Source organism: Seriola lalandi, unplaced genomic scaffold, assembly GCF_002814215.2.
Source record: "Seriola lalandi dorsalis isolate HSWRI2012SDOR001 ecotype SW California unplaced genomic scaffold, Sedor1 jcf7180002054378, whole genome shotgun sequence".
NCBI classification, from domain to species: domain Eukaryota; kingdom Metazoa; phylum Chordata; class Actinopteri; order Carangiformes; family Carangidae; genus Seriola; species Seriola lalandi.
Genome location: NW_019524931.1, coordinates 564,651 through 580,282, shown reverse-complemented (window position 1 = coordinate 580,282; position 15,632 = coordinate 564,651). Strand labels below are relative to the sequence as shown.

Here is a 15,632-nt window from a genome sequence, read left to right as displayed (position 1 = left end):
GGTGTGCAGAGGCAAATGCGAGGCCAGTGGTAGAAGAGGAAGCAACGGAGACAGAGACAAAGCGAGTGCGAAAAGTAGAAGAGAAACTAAAAAGGCCCAGACAGAGGAAGGAGAAGAAAGGCAGAAAGAATGCAGGCAGGCAGATAAACAGACAGAGACAGACACAGAGAGAGGCTCTCACATGAACACAGCAGATGCACTATTTGCCCAAGTTTCATATTAGATTACTGAAAAGTCCAGTGCTTCACTTTGGAGGGTCAAGCAGACCTTCACTGACTTAGCTCTGCCTGTTGCCTGACTGTGTGTGTGTGTGTGTGTGTGTGTGTGTGTGTAGGCACTGAGGCAGGAATGTCAAGTATGCACTGGAAAACAAGCAGGGGCCTCCTTTTCAGCTGGTCCGGGAGTAAGTCCCGCGGTACAGCTCCAGATTACGAGGCGCAACATACAGGAGACGGTTGCACTTTACTGCCTGTGCTCATATTCAGTGGTATTTACGAGGACATTATGTAATAAGCACTTTCTTGTGCTTACCTCCAAAGGTTTCAGTTTGTTTGGAAATTGGCTGTGAAGAGTGCTCTGCAGCAAATTTGAGACTCTGCAGGCAAAGAATCCATTTAGAGCAACGTGTAATTAGCAGGTTATTGTGGCAGGTCGTTTCTGTACAGTAAACTGAAGAGCTTCCCAGGGACCCACAAGTGGGACAGAAAGGCTTTCTCACCAGCCACCACACTGTCACACATTCTGCTTCACATCACTGGACACTAATGATCCAATTCACTGCACCAAAATAGCAGCACCACAGCAGTAAATTGATCAAATCTTTCTGGGAGTGAATACATTTTTAAAGGGCACTTGGTAGTCCCAACCACCCCCACATAGCAGTCTATTTCAATACACTGCTGAGCTACTGATACACATTTTCAGCCTTTGCTCTGTTGCACAAGTTAGCAAACACACGGATTAGCAGAACCATGTCAGAGGGCGCATGTGTCGCTCACAGAGGCAAAGAAAACAACAGCACACAATGAACACTCCGTCTCCATCTCAACAGACATTCACGACATCCAGTTTTAATGCTCTCCTCCATCTTTAATGGTGACCTTGTAATGTTGCTCTTTCAAGTCATTCATCTCACCGTGGCAGCCCTTCGGAGGTTTACGGCTCATGGGCTGCAACTAATCTCCAGATTCACCCAAACATGAAAACATATCTGTCTGGCCTCCTGCTCCTGGGTCTTTGCTGTCCCTCGGGGGCTACAGCGGCTCCGTCAGGGCCCAGACCTTCGCACTTTGTCCTTGTCTCCCTACACCCACCACCACCACCACCACCACCACCACCCCTTCTCTCCCTCCTCCTCCTTCAGGCACTGTCAGCTAGCAAGAAGACCACACAGCAGGCTGCAGGCAGACAGACTCTGGCTCCAACTCAGCTGCTTCCTTTTGTTTTTAACCCCTTTGAGAATCCATCCGGATACATTTACAAGCCAGTTATGTCACTGTGGCTATAGGCATCCTTGAGGCAGACTTTTGAGGAGATTTCTCTGAAACAAGACATGTGATGCAGGAAGACGGCTTATTTTAGGGGAGTGACTGATCCAGTTTGTAATCTCAGGGATTTACTGGTTTTATTATTGACATGGAGCGCTGCATGTTATAGAGAACGAGGAGCTACTTAACTGAAATTGTGAAAGAAAGGGAGGGTCCAGCAGTGGTTGATACTTTCTTTTGGAGTGCGATTTATGTTAAGTAGTATAAAGGGTGGGGGTGTGTGGAGGGGCCTCTCAGCGTCTTCCTAATCAGACAGGGAGTGGGAGCAGGGCTCCACGGTGCAAAGCCACAGACACAAAAACATCCAGGGCTTCCACGTCTTCCCCTCAGTGACACATCCGAGAAAGAAAACAACAATCTGGCCTGTCACACAATCCCACAGAGCAGCGTTCATCCGCTCGTTAAGTCACTGTTCTTCGGAAAAGAAAAGGAGCCTTTTCCCATTAAAGAGGTTGACTTGCAACTCTCCTCATTTCTTAAGAAGATATGAGTAAAATTATTCCAGAATAACCCGACTCAAATAAGTTTCTTTGTGTTGACAGAGCTGATGTGGTCGTGTTGTTCTGCTGAATTTTAAAACAGGCAACACAACAGAGTCTTAAAAACAGAACAGCCGTAGAGAAACCCAACATGTTTATGTGAAAAACAGGCTTTAAAATCATATGGTTTGCCACACTCACTTAAGAAAATAAACTCTCTATCCCACTGCCAGGTTCTTGAGAAGTGAGGAAAATAGGTTTATTTTTGCCAATCCCTTGAGAGCAAAGAGCTGTGCCTTTAGAGGAGAAAGGAGGGGGGGGGGCTGAATACAATTCAGGAGGACGGCTGTGTGACCACAAACACCAGCAGCCCCTCATGGTGCTGAGGAGGAGGCGGGGAGTGATCCCTCGGCCTCTGCTGCCGTCAGAGCCCCACAGATAAGCAAATTACACATGGAAAGCACGGAGAGGCGCGGGGACGTTCATCGTCACCCGGAGATCAAATCTAATCAATTGGAGGTGGCCAGCTGGCAGTCGAATGGAGACGTGTGAGCGACAAATCCTTCTAACAGATCCCTCCACCGAACCACCCGTCCATTCATCCAGCAGCTCCTTGTCTCCTTTACAAAGTTAATGTGTAACACAGAGGAGGGCCTGTAGTTAGTGCCAGTGGTTCCCACACTTTCTTATCCACATTTCTTTTTCTTTTCAACTTGTTTTTTTCTTTTTCATGCATCTTGTCACTATACCCTACCTGGAATTAGAAAAAGAATATCATAGAGATCATTAAAGGTCCCATATAGTATAAAGGTTTCTGTCCATGTGTAGTGTGATTATAGATCAGCTCTAGGTTCTATATTAATATTGTGAAAGTATCAAAGCCTCAGTCCACAGAGAAATGCACACAGCCTGTATTCAGAAACTGGGCCTTAAAACCAGCCGTCACGACTTCTGTAACTTTGTGATATCACAACAAAGCAGGGACCTGGATCCATCATCCAAACTTGCAGGATTTGGTTTCTCAGAGTGTTTACCTGAAATCTGCTATATTCCTATTGGCTCACTCAGAAAACAGTCAGCCAATCAGAGGAGAGGCTCAGAGCCTCCTCTCTTCAGATTGGCCCAACCTGTTGTTAATACTTTCATTAATTTCCCCTAGGGGTTAAATAAGGTATCTATCTATCTAGAGCTCCAGAGAGGAGCCTGAGAGAGGAGATGTAAAACTACACTGAGATGGTTTTTGGTTCTTAAAACCACAAAAATATCTTCTTATGGATCAACACTTCAGATAAAGTGTAAAATACAGGCCTTTAATGGCCTCCGTCCAATTACTATACAGTCCTGCAAGCCTGCAGAGCAGCTGCCCCACAGTAAACTCCAAAAATAGCCAAAGAAAGAAATTTTGAAAAAGTGTGTGTGTCCTAATCATAGTTCAGTAACACAATCTTCACACTGTGGAAATCCTCTGCTGTGTGACTCCTAACAGCACGGTCTGCTAAAGTGACGATCACACTGTACAGCAGGAGAGGAAGAGATGCCGAGGTCTGCTCTCTGAGTTAACGTAGTTTAACCAGCTACACTACCATTCAGCACCAGCTGGAGATGCACTGATCCAACCCAGCGATTAGTACTGGGACCAAGAATGATCTTATTAAGTAGACCAACCACATTAAACACAGTTTCTTCGTTAATGTCATTATAAAATTCTGTGTTTCTGCTTTCAGTTACATTCATTAAGTCTTAAGTCCTTTATATTATTCAATATTATCACGCTTTTTTCTTTTGTTTTCGTTTATGCTTATCATGCAAAGGTGTATGGTGAGGGGGTTTAATATAATTATAATATTGTATTTTATGTTTCAGGTATAATTGATGCTGCCACTAACTATTGTTATGAAACATCTCAATATACTACAATAATGAATATCAGCCTAAGCCTACTATTGGATTGGTAATCAGTACAGAGCTGTGATGATTAATCAATTAATCCATTAGTTGATCAATTTAAAATAAATCTGCAGCTAATTTGATAATTAATTCAGAATTTGTCATTTTTCAAGCAAAAATGCCAAACGAAGACACAAAAGTCACAGTTCTCATTTCCTTTACACGTGTTTGTAGTTGTTATTGATATTTATTTCATTTCCAGTGAAAGTTTTATTTTTTACTGTCCAAACTGATAAAATTAAACTCAGCTAATAGGTTGTTATCAGTTTTTTAAACTCTGTATCAGTCCCCAGCATCGGTCAGGCTTAGAAAACAATAATAACTGGTACAATACAGCATTGTCACTAAATGATCCTCTCTCTCTTGCCTGCACCCGAGCAATGACAGGAAGCAGTGGAAGTAGAGGAGTTGAAAGAATTGGGTTTTCTGCAGGGTCATTCACTTCGCCTGGCAACAGGCCAAACAGGACAAGCTAACACAACACCACAAAGGCACAAAGAGCAAGGGAGTGGGTTCCACCTGCCCCGGCGACCACAGACAGCGCAGGGCTTCACAGGGAGTTCTGGCTGAATTCTGTCTGCTGTCTGTTTCTTATCCGCCCCGCCAGCCACTACTGTAGCCTGACAAAAAAGCTCTTCAAAGAGCTGCCCATGCAAATGTAAATGGCCGAGAGTGAAATGTGTGTATGTTGTGGCCTGTGTGATTTGACAAGCATGAAATGAATTCAAAAAGGTTGAGAAAGGCGGGCGGCAAGACAGCAAACAACCCATTTCTTAGATAGATAAGGCCTTTTGAGGTAAGACGATTCTGACCCACAAACTATTTAGCAGTCCTACATGTGCGGCTCTGAAGTTGTAAACTGCAAGATATGCTTCCATTCTCACTTCGCTGTCCTTCACATGGCGCATCACACATGGCATTCACACTCACACGCGCTCTCGCTCACACAGTGGTCCCCACGGCGGGGCGACTGGGGGCTACAGACTGATCCTCGGCAGATATGACCTAGTTTCTATTCAAGCCTGTCTCTTTGTCCGCTCCACGGTGGAGGAGGCTGTTGCAGCCTGTGGAACAAAGAACGCAAGCAGCACTTGGAGCCTTCAAACAAGCTGACCCTGCCTAGATACATCCACCCAAAAAAATGGCTCAGGGAGGCAGTGCTGCTTGGACTCCCACCGTCTGGAAATCTCCTCCTTTTTCTACTTTGATCTGCTTCCACTGCAGACGAGGAAGGATAAGCCCTAGTTCCTGCAGTCTTCACTCGTTCTCTCTTTCTGTGGGTGATGAGACGGATATCATGGAAGTGGGAGGGGGCCTGAGTTATCAGTCTGGGGACTGGAGGGACAGGGGGGAGGAAGGACATTCATTGTATGTTTTCATCAGGACTCATCAGAAGTTTGGATCCCTGCATCGGGAACAGACCCCATATAAGGCATCCTCACTTTATGCAGACAACAATAACATATAAGAATTATTTTGGGTGTAATAATGCTTTTGCATTCATTCCTGGAATAACAGAAGACCAGTAAGCTTAAAAAGCAAAAGTGACAGCAACAACCAAGCGGTTATGTTTGGTATTTCCTTGTATTAAATGTACCTGAAGACTCATTTACACCACCCTTCATTTAACAGCGGAGCTGTGAACAGACCATTTAGTCTTTAATGACCCGACTGCAACAGCCGCCCTACCCTAAAAATGCACATCTGTACAAGCCAGACAAATTCTGCTTCAAGGGCAACAGTAGAAGATTTTAATAAGCACCTGCAACTGTTGCTGCTTTCGGCAAATCTGGCAAATGAGGCACAAAATTGTTTGAGGCAGACTTGTGCTGGAGATGATGAATGACTGCAAAGAAACCGTGAGTGAAAAAGATCTCGCAATCTCTGAACACACCATATGACAGAATCAGATTGGGACAAGGGCGGTTATCTGCAGCTGGCCCAGGAGGGACAGAATGAAATGAGCAGAGGGTGAGAAATGAACCAGGGAGAATGGAAGAAAAGGAAAAGAACCAAGGGCACTAGTGAGAGTCAGAGAAGGACAAAACTCGTGGCGCTCATGGGAGTCAGTACTCTAAAGAAAGAACTACAGGAGCTACCTTGCATTGTGTTCGTTGTCTCTACAAACTTTACCATCGGCTGATTTTTACGATTATTCCATTTAAATACCCAAAAATGCACAAAAATCACAAACACATCAAATGGAGCAGATCTGGAAGGACGCCGTTTCTAAGCGAGAGTAAAGTAGCAGCTTACCTGCATGTGTTCTGTGGAGCTGCTGCTCAGCTCGTCCCCAGACTCTGAATCGTTGCGGAGCTTGTTGAGCCCATCTCCCGGCAGCTCGCTCGGTGGCGAGGTCTTGTCACTGTCTGGACTTCTGCTGTGGTTGTTTCCCACTTTGAGCGGAGGCGAGTCTGCCCGTGTCCGTGGCAACGTGGAATTGTTGGCGTGGTGATGGTTGTTGTTGTTGTGAAGAAGTACCAGTTCGGCGACCACCTTGCAGTGATGGGGACTCCCCATGTTCTGGTTAGCATCCTTAGGGAGAACTGGGGGTGTGACGCGGTCAGAGGACGGCGAAGGGGTGGAGGAAGGTGAAGGACGTCCAAAGCTGGACATTTCCGGCTGGGGTCTGTTGAGGTTTTCATTGGACGCCCGGCAAATATCCAAAACAGTGGGCTTGGCCCTCAGGGTGGGCTTCTGGGGGGGCATGAGTGCCCGGCGTACCTCCTTGACGTACTGCGCCGGAACATAAAAGGCCTTTGTGCCCTCCTCCTTCCTCACCTGCCACCAGTCCTCATTAGTCTTCCTCACCAGTATGTAGCACTCTCCCTGGCGGATAGCCACCATCTTGTCTTTGGCCTTGTACTCGTAGTCGTACTCCACCTCTATGTAGACCTGGCCCGGGGCGATGGGCAGCCCCTCTCTGTCAGCCATGACTGCCGGAACAAGCGCTTGAACTCTGACCTCAACTGTTCAGCGACCCAGGCCTGGAGGGCTCCTCATGTTTGTCTGCAGTAACTCCTGGGCTGTAGGAGATAAGACAAATGAGACATTTTTTAATCTTTTGGCTAAATGTCACAAGCTATATTTTTAAAAAGGCACAAGACCTTTAGCAAACTCACACACACATGAAGATACACCCTTCAAACCGCACAAACTTGCTTCCACTTCATGGTAAAAACCTCACCTTATTACTCACCTGATTACCACAACCACAAAGTGCCCCTGCTGTAAAAAACACCCACATTGTGACAGGATCTACGTCCAGACAGACATGCTCTACTGATGAGTCGAAGTGAAGAACACCACAGGGTGACTCCAGCCTCTGATCGTCAAAAACCACAACAGACAGTCAACACTGATTGTTCTGGCAACCTATACCACTGCTAAGGATATCCAGCCTGGTAACCTGATCACCCTCTGCGGAGCTAAAGGTGATGACAACTTGACCCCACACGCTGATCCTGCTGCATGCGATCTAACCACTACAATGACTCCGTGGAGCTTACATTCCCTCAGAGACTGCATCCAAAAATAAAGTGTGTGTCGCTGCATTGAGTCCTGCTCTGCAGTTTGACATTATTACTCATTAGCGCAGTTACAAGACTCAGTCAGAACGCTTTAAAAAGCTCGGGGTGATCTTCCCAATATTTCATACACAGTCAGTGTGTGTGTGTGTGTGAGTCAGAGGACAGCTGGGCCCTTGCCATTCCTGTAGGGGTTGTTTTGGGATGAGGCCTGTCATTGATCCGTCTGTCAGAGAGTATCCCTTCATCAGTTAACCTAAATAAATACTGGAGCGCTCCCACTGCAGAGGAGCTGCTACTGAGCCGCGCCTCCCCTCATATCAAATTCCCCTTCTTCCTCCCTGAAATAGAAGCCGGTGTGGACTGACATCCTGGAAGTGCAGGCGGTAAAAGCAGGTGCTTTTAGTGAGGCGTGAGAACACGCCACTGAATCTATAAGGGGTTCATCCTTATGTAAAGGAATATGAACACACGCTCTGAGGCTCAGACAGACGGCTATGAACCCAGAATAGATTTACGGTGGTGAGAGCCGTCTGAGGCAGAGAGGGAGATGGGTTGCGTGTTCATAATGGGCTTAAATAGTTTCTGTTTTATCTGTTTCAACACCATGAAGCACACACACACACACACACACACACACACACACACACACACACACACACACACACAGTGTTACATCACGCCAGGGCTTTTAGCGTGTGCGCCTGCCTAACAGCAGCCAAGTCTGGGCCTGTCCCGGTACGAGCTTCAGCCATGATGTCAACAAACACATGTGCAAGCCTTTATGAATGACTGTCTCTCAAGAAACAGTCACCGTCTGTTATAATTTGTGTGTGTGCTAGGAATCACTATCACCAGAGGTGCCAGAGATGTAGTCAGGAGCCTGTCAGAGCTTCAAGTCACGCACATGATAACGGCACTATCAGTGATGCTGCATGACGGCAACGGTCCCGACCTCGTCGCAGGAAGTTCACAGTGTCACTGCGACCACTGACATAAATATGGCCAGTGTCTGTGGTGTGATTTTAGCTGTGTGTACTGTTTTCTCTGATAAAGGATAAAACCTGTAATAAGTGACACTGTGGTGCCGTGGTGTGAGAATGTCACTCTGATAATCTGTACAAAGATAACTTTATCTGTTGGATTACCAGCCTCTCCCTTCACAACATTAGCATCTGAAGTTGCAGGCGAAAGATTAAGGGTCCCAGATAAACACAATTGTAACCAGACACGATTCAAAGACAGTGTCAGAGACCTGTTCACTAAACTGGAAAAAAAAAGACAAGCATAAGGAATTTAAATTTTTTTTTTGGAGGCATGTCAAGACCCCAGGAAACCTCAGAAACCAGACAGTCTTTAGCTCGAAATCAGGCATGACATCATTCACCTTGGCAGCGGCCCACACTGAGTCACAACAACAAAAAATCACTGTTAACCATAAATTTAAACTGTCTCCACAGACAAATACAACTCCACTCTCCCTCTCTCTATTTCATGCGCTGTGGCGTCTCTGCCAGAGGACCAGAGAGTAAATTTTGCTGCAAATGAATCCCCGTCACCGCATGGAGTCAGAGTAAAGTGGAGTCTCAGAGGAGAGCAGCAGTCAACTTGTTGCTCTGTGGGGACTCAAAGGACGGCACTCATGTTTAGTAACAAGCTGCCACAGCTCAGTGCAGTGGTGACTGAACAGCTACTGCGTGTCCGTCTATGTGGTCTGAAGCTCTGACGATGTCCCACTGTTCTGTTTGGGAATCAATCTTTGGTTCCCAAAGTGGGACCCTGGGACTTCCTGGGGTCCTTGAAGAGAATGTCATGTATTCATGTACGTACTCACACTTGTACGTACTATTTTAGCCAGGATTTTATATTAATTCCCTAACATAACTATTGGATTATCTTTAATTAATTTACCAACTTTTAAGCTTCACCTGTTCTAGCATCATGACAATAAGTAAATTGTTTCTGTTGCTGCTATTATTTCCAGCTGCAAATTTGATCCTATGCCTTCCATAGGCAGATATGTGATTCTACCGAAAACACCACCCATAATAAAAATCTGATTACAGGTGTCATTTCCTGGGGGGAAAAAAATCTTAAATCATAATTATTCGGGTAAAATAATGTTACTAAATAAAATGTTTGAGCTGGGCAAGGAGTGAAATGCTGCTGTTGAAAACCAGCAACAAATCAGTGCCATTAAGTTCTAATATATACTTGCATAATTGGCGTTATGGTAAAGCACTATAATGTAGCACTCATAGTGCAGGGTGTAGCTGGCAGACAACCAATGCATGCATCAAGACAAACATCACGACCTCTATGCTTTTGTCTGCCTACATCTGCAGACCAGCCACTGTAGCAGCAAAACACCCTGAGACTCGGACTGCCTTTGTCCCTGTGCTTCATTCAAAACAGATGTGGCCCGAGCAGCATCCACTCCAACATGTGCTGCTGCATTTCACTCCATCTGCGCCTGCTATTTGCTGCATATGTGGATCCGCGCTGCATGCAAACACTTTTCTTTTCTTACAGCGCGCCGTGGAAGCTCTGAAAACAAGCAGCGTGAGTGTACAAATTGTGAGGTCTGTGCGGCCAGAGCATGCCTGAGGGCGGATGGGGGGGCATAGGTGGGGGGCAGGGTCCCTTCCAGCCCCACAGAGACTGCAGAAATACAACACAAAGGAGTTTAATCCATGTGCATTTACAACAAAGGGCTCAGATTCGACATCACCAAGGATTCCCAGGAGCGAGGGATGGGCAGGGACATGCCTGCCGGAGGAAGACCCCCCCTGAACGGGGACAAATAGCCAAACACACCGCGAGGAAATAAGCTCAACAAATCTGTAGGTGCTTGCCTCACAGATTGATGCTATCACGTGGAATGTTTAATTACCCAGCTGTTAACGTGTCTAAAACAAGCACGAGCGAAAAACAACGCTCACATTTGGGTTATTTTTACCGGTTCGTTACATTTCTGTGAAATTTCGCAGAGGCTTCGTGCCTGGATAGAAACACTGCAGGTTCACTCGGACACAAACCCTCCGCTCTGCAACAGCGTGCATAGCAACAAAGTAACTCCGACAGAAGCCAATAGCCTCTCGCTGACCGGGCGACGGAAAAGCCCCACACAAAAATGAAACATACCCACCTTTAAAAACTCCGGCGGCTTCTCTCTCTTTTCCGTGTCGACCGGAGAGGTGGTCAGGAACAACTTTTCCCACCTATTTCAGTGTCGGCTGCTCCGACTGAGTCCGCCGCAGACCTCCAGTCAGTCGGTTTGTTCGCAATCCCCCGCCTCTCTGCACGCTGTCAAGTTCGGCGCGGTAACATAAGGCACATCCGGTCACAGCTTTCAAAGTTAAAGCTGCCTGAAGTATTCGTATGTGGGTTGAGATTAAAACAGTATAGCAAAGTGAGAATAACGAATAGAATAGCTAAATCAAATATATTTCTTTTAAATTATTGGAATATACATTAACCTTTTTTTTTTATCATTTAGACATTCATTCTTTTCTGTAATTGTTCAGGGAATGGAGGAGTTTGGGTCAATATGCGTGTGTTGGTTGTTGCTACAGTTTTACTCTAATAAAAGCATGAATAAAACTTACCACATTTAGTATATATCCAAACAATGATACACAATATTGTGTTACTTTTTGCAATTATTCCCTTATATTATTCATACAAATCCTGATGTATGTTTGCTTGGGTTGACCATAGGGTTGTGACCTATTTCTCTTCAAGGATTTCAGTTTCATATTACGCCATCCTATAATTATTTAAACTCACTCCAGACACATGCATGGCGAATAAAAGACGTTTATGCTGCAACTTAATCAAAAATCAATTAAACAATTTTACCAGTAGGCCTACACAGCATACTTCAAGGGCTAACAATGCATTTTAAAGACTGTGGTTACATCGTCATTTATGCTGCAATACAATTTTCAGTTTTTGTCTCCATATGAAATCTAATTCCACTTTTAATTTAATTGTGTACCCATACATTTTTTTAATCTATTTTGTAGGCTTTTATTATGAAGGTTAAATTCCGGTTCTAGTCAGCTAGTTTCCGTTTAGCTTTTCGTAGTTGTGGTCTTTAACCCAGCAGACGCTGTCGCTCCCACTCTACGCCTATGTCACCACTGATAGAAGGCGTCCAGACCCCACGTCCGGCCGGACCCCTCCCGGCTTAACATCTCACCGGCCGGGGCTTCCTAACCGCAGACACCCGGGGTTCAGGAGATCACCTGGAATAGTTTAAATTTCACTTTTGATTGAGTTCCCCCACCGTGGCATTATTTGACAGCACTTTTATTTTCATACTGTTAACACCGTATAACATAATATATAATAATTACATTTTGTATGATAAATATGTAAAGTTGCACCCACTTGTCCTCAGCCGAGCTGTGTATGGTAATTATAACAGGGAGAATCCAGCCGGGTTCATGAATGATTTAGCGCCGGGATGATCCAGGAACACATATAGGAACACTGAAATCAGCCTCAGGCAATAAGACCGCGAGTTTACATTATCACAGAATAATGTATGAATGTTTACTTTGTAATGTAATCACATCACCTCTAATCGTGTATTATCAGAGACTATTTGCGTTAAAGCACACCCTGTTGGTGTAATGAGGGAAGTGACAGGCAGGAGCATTGTTCATTTCAATGACTTCCAGTCTTGTTTAGTTAAATTTAAAGACCGATAATGTGTATGTTTTGGGATATAAAAATGATCGAAATTAGACACCATGCAGAGCTCATTGTTTAATCACGCTTTTGTCAGGAAAGCATAAGGAGAAAAAAAATGACAGCTTTTGATCGGTAGTTTCAAGGCCTTTTATATTTATTCTCAAAAGCCCACATCTTAAAAAAATAAAAACTCCTGACTCTATTCACATGCTTTCCTGATAGTAAATAAATGCACCACAAAAAGGTTTCAAGTTTCAATTTATTATGTCTAGAATTAAAAATTGAGAACCGAGGCAGCAGAAATCTTGTGGAAACAGAGTGCAGCACTGTAGGCGTTGGAAACATATGTAAACACATGCTGTTGTAACCTGGACAAACTGCACAGGCACTTACACAGTCGTTTCAATGACTTCCCAACATTAAGCCATCATTAATACTTTCAGTGGTGAAGCATAATAAGCATTTGAAAAGGTTTGTTTCAGCAAAACATCTAAAACTGTTGTGACTTTATATTCTGTACAATAATAAGAGGTCATTGCCCTTGAATACAGGAAGTCAGAAGTGCTAATATGGATACGACAGAGCTGACAGAGTCAACACGAATCATCCACTTTACTACTATAAATTCAAGCATTTCCATCTCAGGCTGAATATATTAAAAATAAAACTTAACTGGTGTTTTACCAAATAAAGTAAACATAAGTGAACTCTAACTCTCGCCTGCAGCATCAGGCAAAAATAACACTTGTATCTTCCTCCTCCCTGTGCCGTTCCTGCCCTGAGCCAAAGACGCCAGTGCTGTTCCAGTGTCGAATAACATTTGAGAAGCTGATGAGTTAGTGGCTTTTTGAAATTGTTGCAGACACAGAAAAAAAAAATTAAGTAAAAACAATACAGAACAAACATAGGCAGAGAATCAGAAGTTATTGCTTCTCTCAGCTCTTATTTGCTTAACAAAAAAAAACAAAAAAAACTACAGCATCGTTTTTACCCACCAAGATGTGGTAAATACACTGCTCAGTAGCATCACAATCATCTGCACATCACAGTGTCGCTAAGAGGGAGATTATATTTTGTCCCAATCAGCCAATTCACAAGCCACAATCTGCTAAAACTGAAGGAATCCCAGATAAATACTCAAAACAAAGATGTTTTTTCATACAGAGCAGGTGTAGACCGTCCTCTTTACAATATCACCTGTACAGCAGCACAGGAGTGTCTTCATAACTAACGCATTTTAGTCGCTTGTACAGCCAGAGGCTTGAAGGCGTAGCTACAAAGTTCAGGCCATATGTGTATACACTTGTTGGAAGAATAATGCAGTGATTCCAGATGAAGCTCAGTGTTTTGGTCTTTGGCTTCATGTTGGGGGGAGGGTCTCTCAGCGTCCTCAGGAGCTGTAGGGGAGAACAGAGGAAAAGAGGTTGGATGTCAAATCTGGAAGAAAGAAACACAAGGTGTACAGCTAATCACTGAGGAAAATGATATCGGCTGTCTTAAACATGTCAGGGTGCTAATCAGAGCTGAGTAATCATGAGACATGATCTATTCTTCTCTAGCCTGTTGTTGCCTCCGCCTTTGATGCCAGCAGGCTGGTTATTCTCGATGAGGTTGGACCTGTTGACGCTGAAGTTTATGGGGGCGCCCGGCAGCTGGCCTGGTCTGATGGGCTTGGCTGGAGTGGACACAGAGCGAATAAGGGTCACATACAGGGCAAAGGTTGAAATAAGGCACAGACGTTATTCAGAGAATTTATACGATTTTATATATGATTCAATATTCTGTGAAAATTGGCTTATTTGTCTTCCCTCTGGGAGGTAGATGAGAAGCTTGAACTGCTCTCAGACCTGTGCATCATGTTTGGAGGTAGAGGCAGGAGGCAATTACCCTAGCCTAGCCTGGAAACAGTTAGCCTGGCTCTGCCCCAGTGGTGAAGGACAGCATGGCTTTCTGCTGCCGACCTACCAGCGCCAAAGCTTACATGTTGCGTCCTTTGTTTGACATGGACACCATTATTATTGCTTTGATTGCAAAAGCACTTTGTAAACTGACAATTTGTCATTTAGCCTCAAAATGCCAGGAAATCTACTTTACTACCAAATTATTATTGAACACATTCATGGTTTTAAGTCACGCGTGTTCATGTGGCTCTACCCACCTATCACTGCTGATGCTCTCCGGCCCATGTTTTTGGGCTTGTTGGCGTCCTTAATGCGCTCCATCTCCTGCTGGTACTGCTTCCGGTCGCGGGCTGCGTTCTCTTTGGCCTCCTTCAGAGCAGTCTCCAGGGCTTTGACCCGCTCAGCCGTGGCTCGCAGGCGCTTCTCCATTTTTGGAATCTCACAGCGAAGATCGGCGTTGTCCCGCACCAGCTACAGAAAGACAGACGGATGACGGAGAGAGTGAGAGGATGAAGACACAGAGCACTGAGACACACACACACACAAGCTGGTGAAAGTCGCTCTCTGTGTGTTTGCCTTTACCTGCTTGTGGACTTTGGTTAGCTGCTCCAGGTTGTTCTCCAGGAAGGAGATCTTCCGTTTCTGGGCAGCACTAACTTCTGATTCCTCGTCCATCTGAGCGTTCTGACCGGAACACAAACAAACCACTTTATTTTTAAACTTCCACAACACAAAATATTCATTTCACATGGAATGAAAAGATGAAAACACAGATGAACTAAAATGAACATATTTGTAAAATAAATAAGAGTTTGGAGGTTTTCAACTGCTAAGTAGTCAGGTATTAAATAGTGTCTGAATACTTATGTTAATGTGATATTTCAGTTTTCCTTTTTAATTCATTTGCAATTCATTTGTAATGCTAACCGCAATCCAACCCACGGCTTTTTCCTCCATATCATCCTCTCTCTCTCTCTGTCTCTCTCTCTGACTTTCCCGTCTCTCTCTTTCACAGTCGCTATCGGGATTAAGGCAAAAAACAAATTAAGAAGAAACATGCGATGAACCTGCTGGGACGCACTTTTATTCAGTGTTTCTAACTTCAAAAGTCACAATTGGTCATTTAACAACAAATCCCAGCCAGGTTCATCACTTTTTAGTGTCCCCTGCATGTGTTTTCTTACGTTGCAGTGTGTTGAGCTCACAGGGCCACCGTAGAAATGGATATGGAGACTGTACTTTGTGATACATAATTTGTTTTAAGATCTTTTTAAAAACTGTTTTTTTTTACATTGATTTCAATCAAAATTCATTCATCAATTTTGTGGATACAACCAATTAGTCTGTATCTAAAAGAAAATCCAACACACTGTCTAAAATGAATGGAACCTAAAAGCCCCGAAACCAAAGTATCCGATTTATGTCTGAATGAAATGATAAGAAGCAGGTTTCAGATGAGTCCGACACCACAGCATCTTCTCTGTGCCTTCCAGGAAAGCTCTGCTCTGCCTCTGTTTATCTCATCACCCC

General features: G+C 44.4%; 2 protein-coding genes across 3 annotated transcripts in view; both read right to left on the bottom strand.

Annotated features, from left to right (window-relative positions):
• Window positions 1-10,796, bottom strand: part of arhgap12b (Rho GTPase activating protein 12b) — a 55,136-nt gene extending 44,340 nt beyond the window's left edge. The window contains exons 1-2 of the mRNA XM_087174743.1: window positions 10,649-10,796; window positions 6,230-6,999 (exon numbers count right to left, since the gene is read on the bottom strand). Of these exons, the coding sequence (XP_087030869.1) occupies window positions 6,230-6,907 (678 nt within the window). The 5' untranslated portion in view covers window positions 6,908-6,999; window positions 10,649-10,796. The remainder of the gene's footprint in view (window positions 1-6,229; window positions 7,000-10,648) is intronic.
• Window positions 10,797-12,442: 1,646 nt separating this feature from the next.
• Window positions 12,443-15,632, bottom strand: part of LOC111657043 (kinesin-1 heavy chain-like) — a 20,508-nt gene continuing 17,318 nt past the window's right edge. The window contains exons 23-26 of one of the 2 annotated variants that reach the window (XM_023409014.2): window positions 14,685-14,786; window positions 14,360-14,573; window positions 13,762-13,876; window positions 12,443-13,598 (exon numbers count right to left, since the gene is read on the bottom strand). In XM_023409014.2, coding sequence (XP_023264782.1) covers window positions 13,592-13,598; window positions 13,762-13,876; window positions 14,360-14,573; window positions 14,685-14,786 — 438 coding nt within the window. In that variant the 3' untranslated portion in view covers window positions 12,443-13,591. Of the gene's footprint in view, window positions 13,877-14,359; window positions 14,574-14,684; window positions 14,787-15,632 lie in introns of both variants that reach the window. The other variant, XM_023409013.2, reaches the window with a different exon arrangement.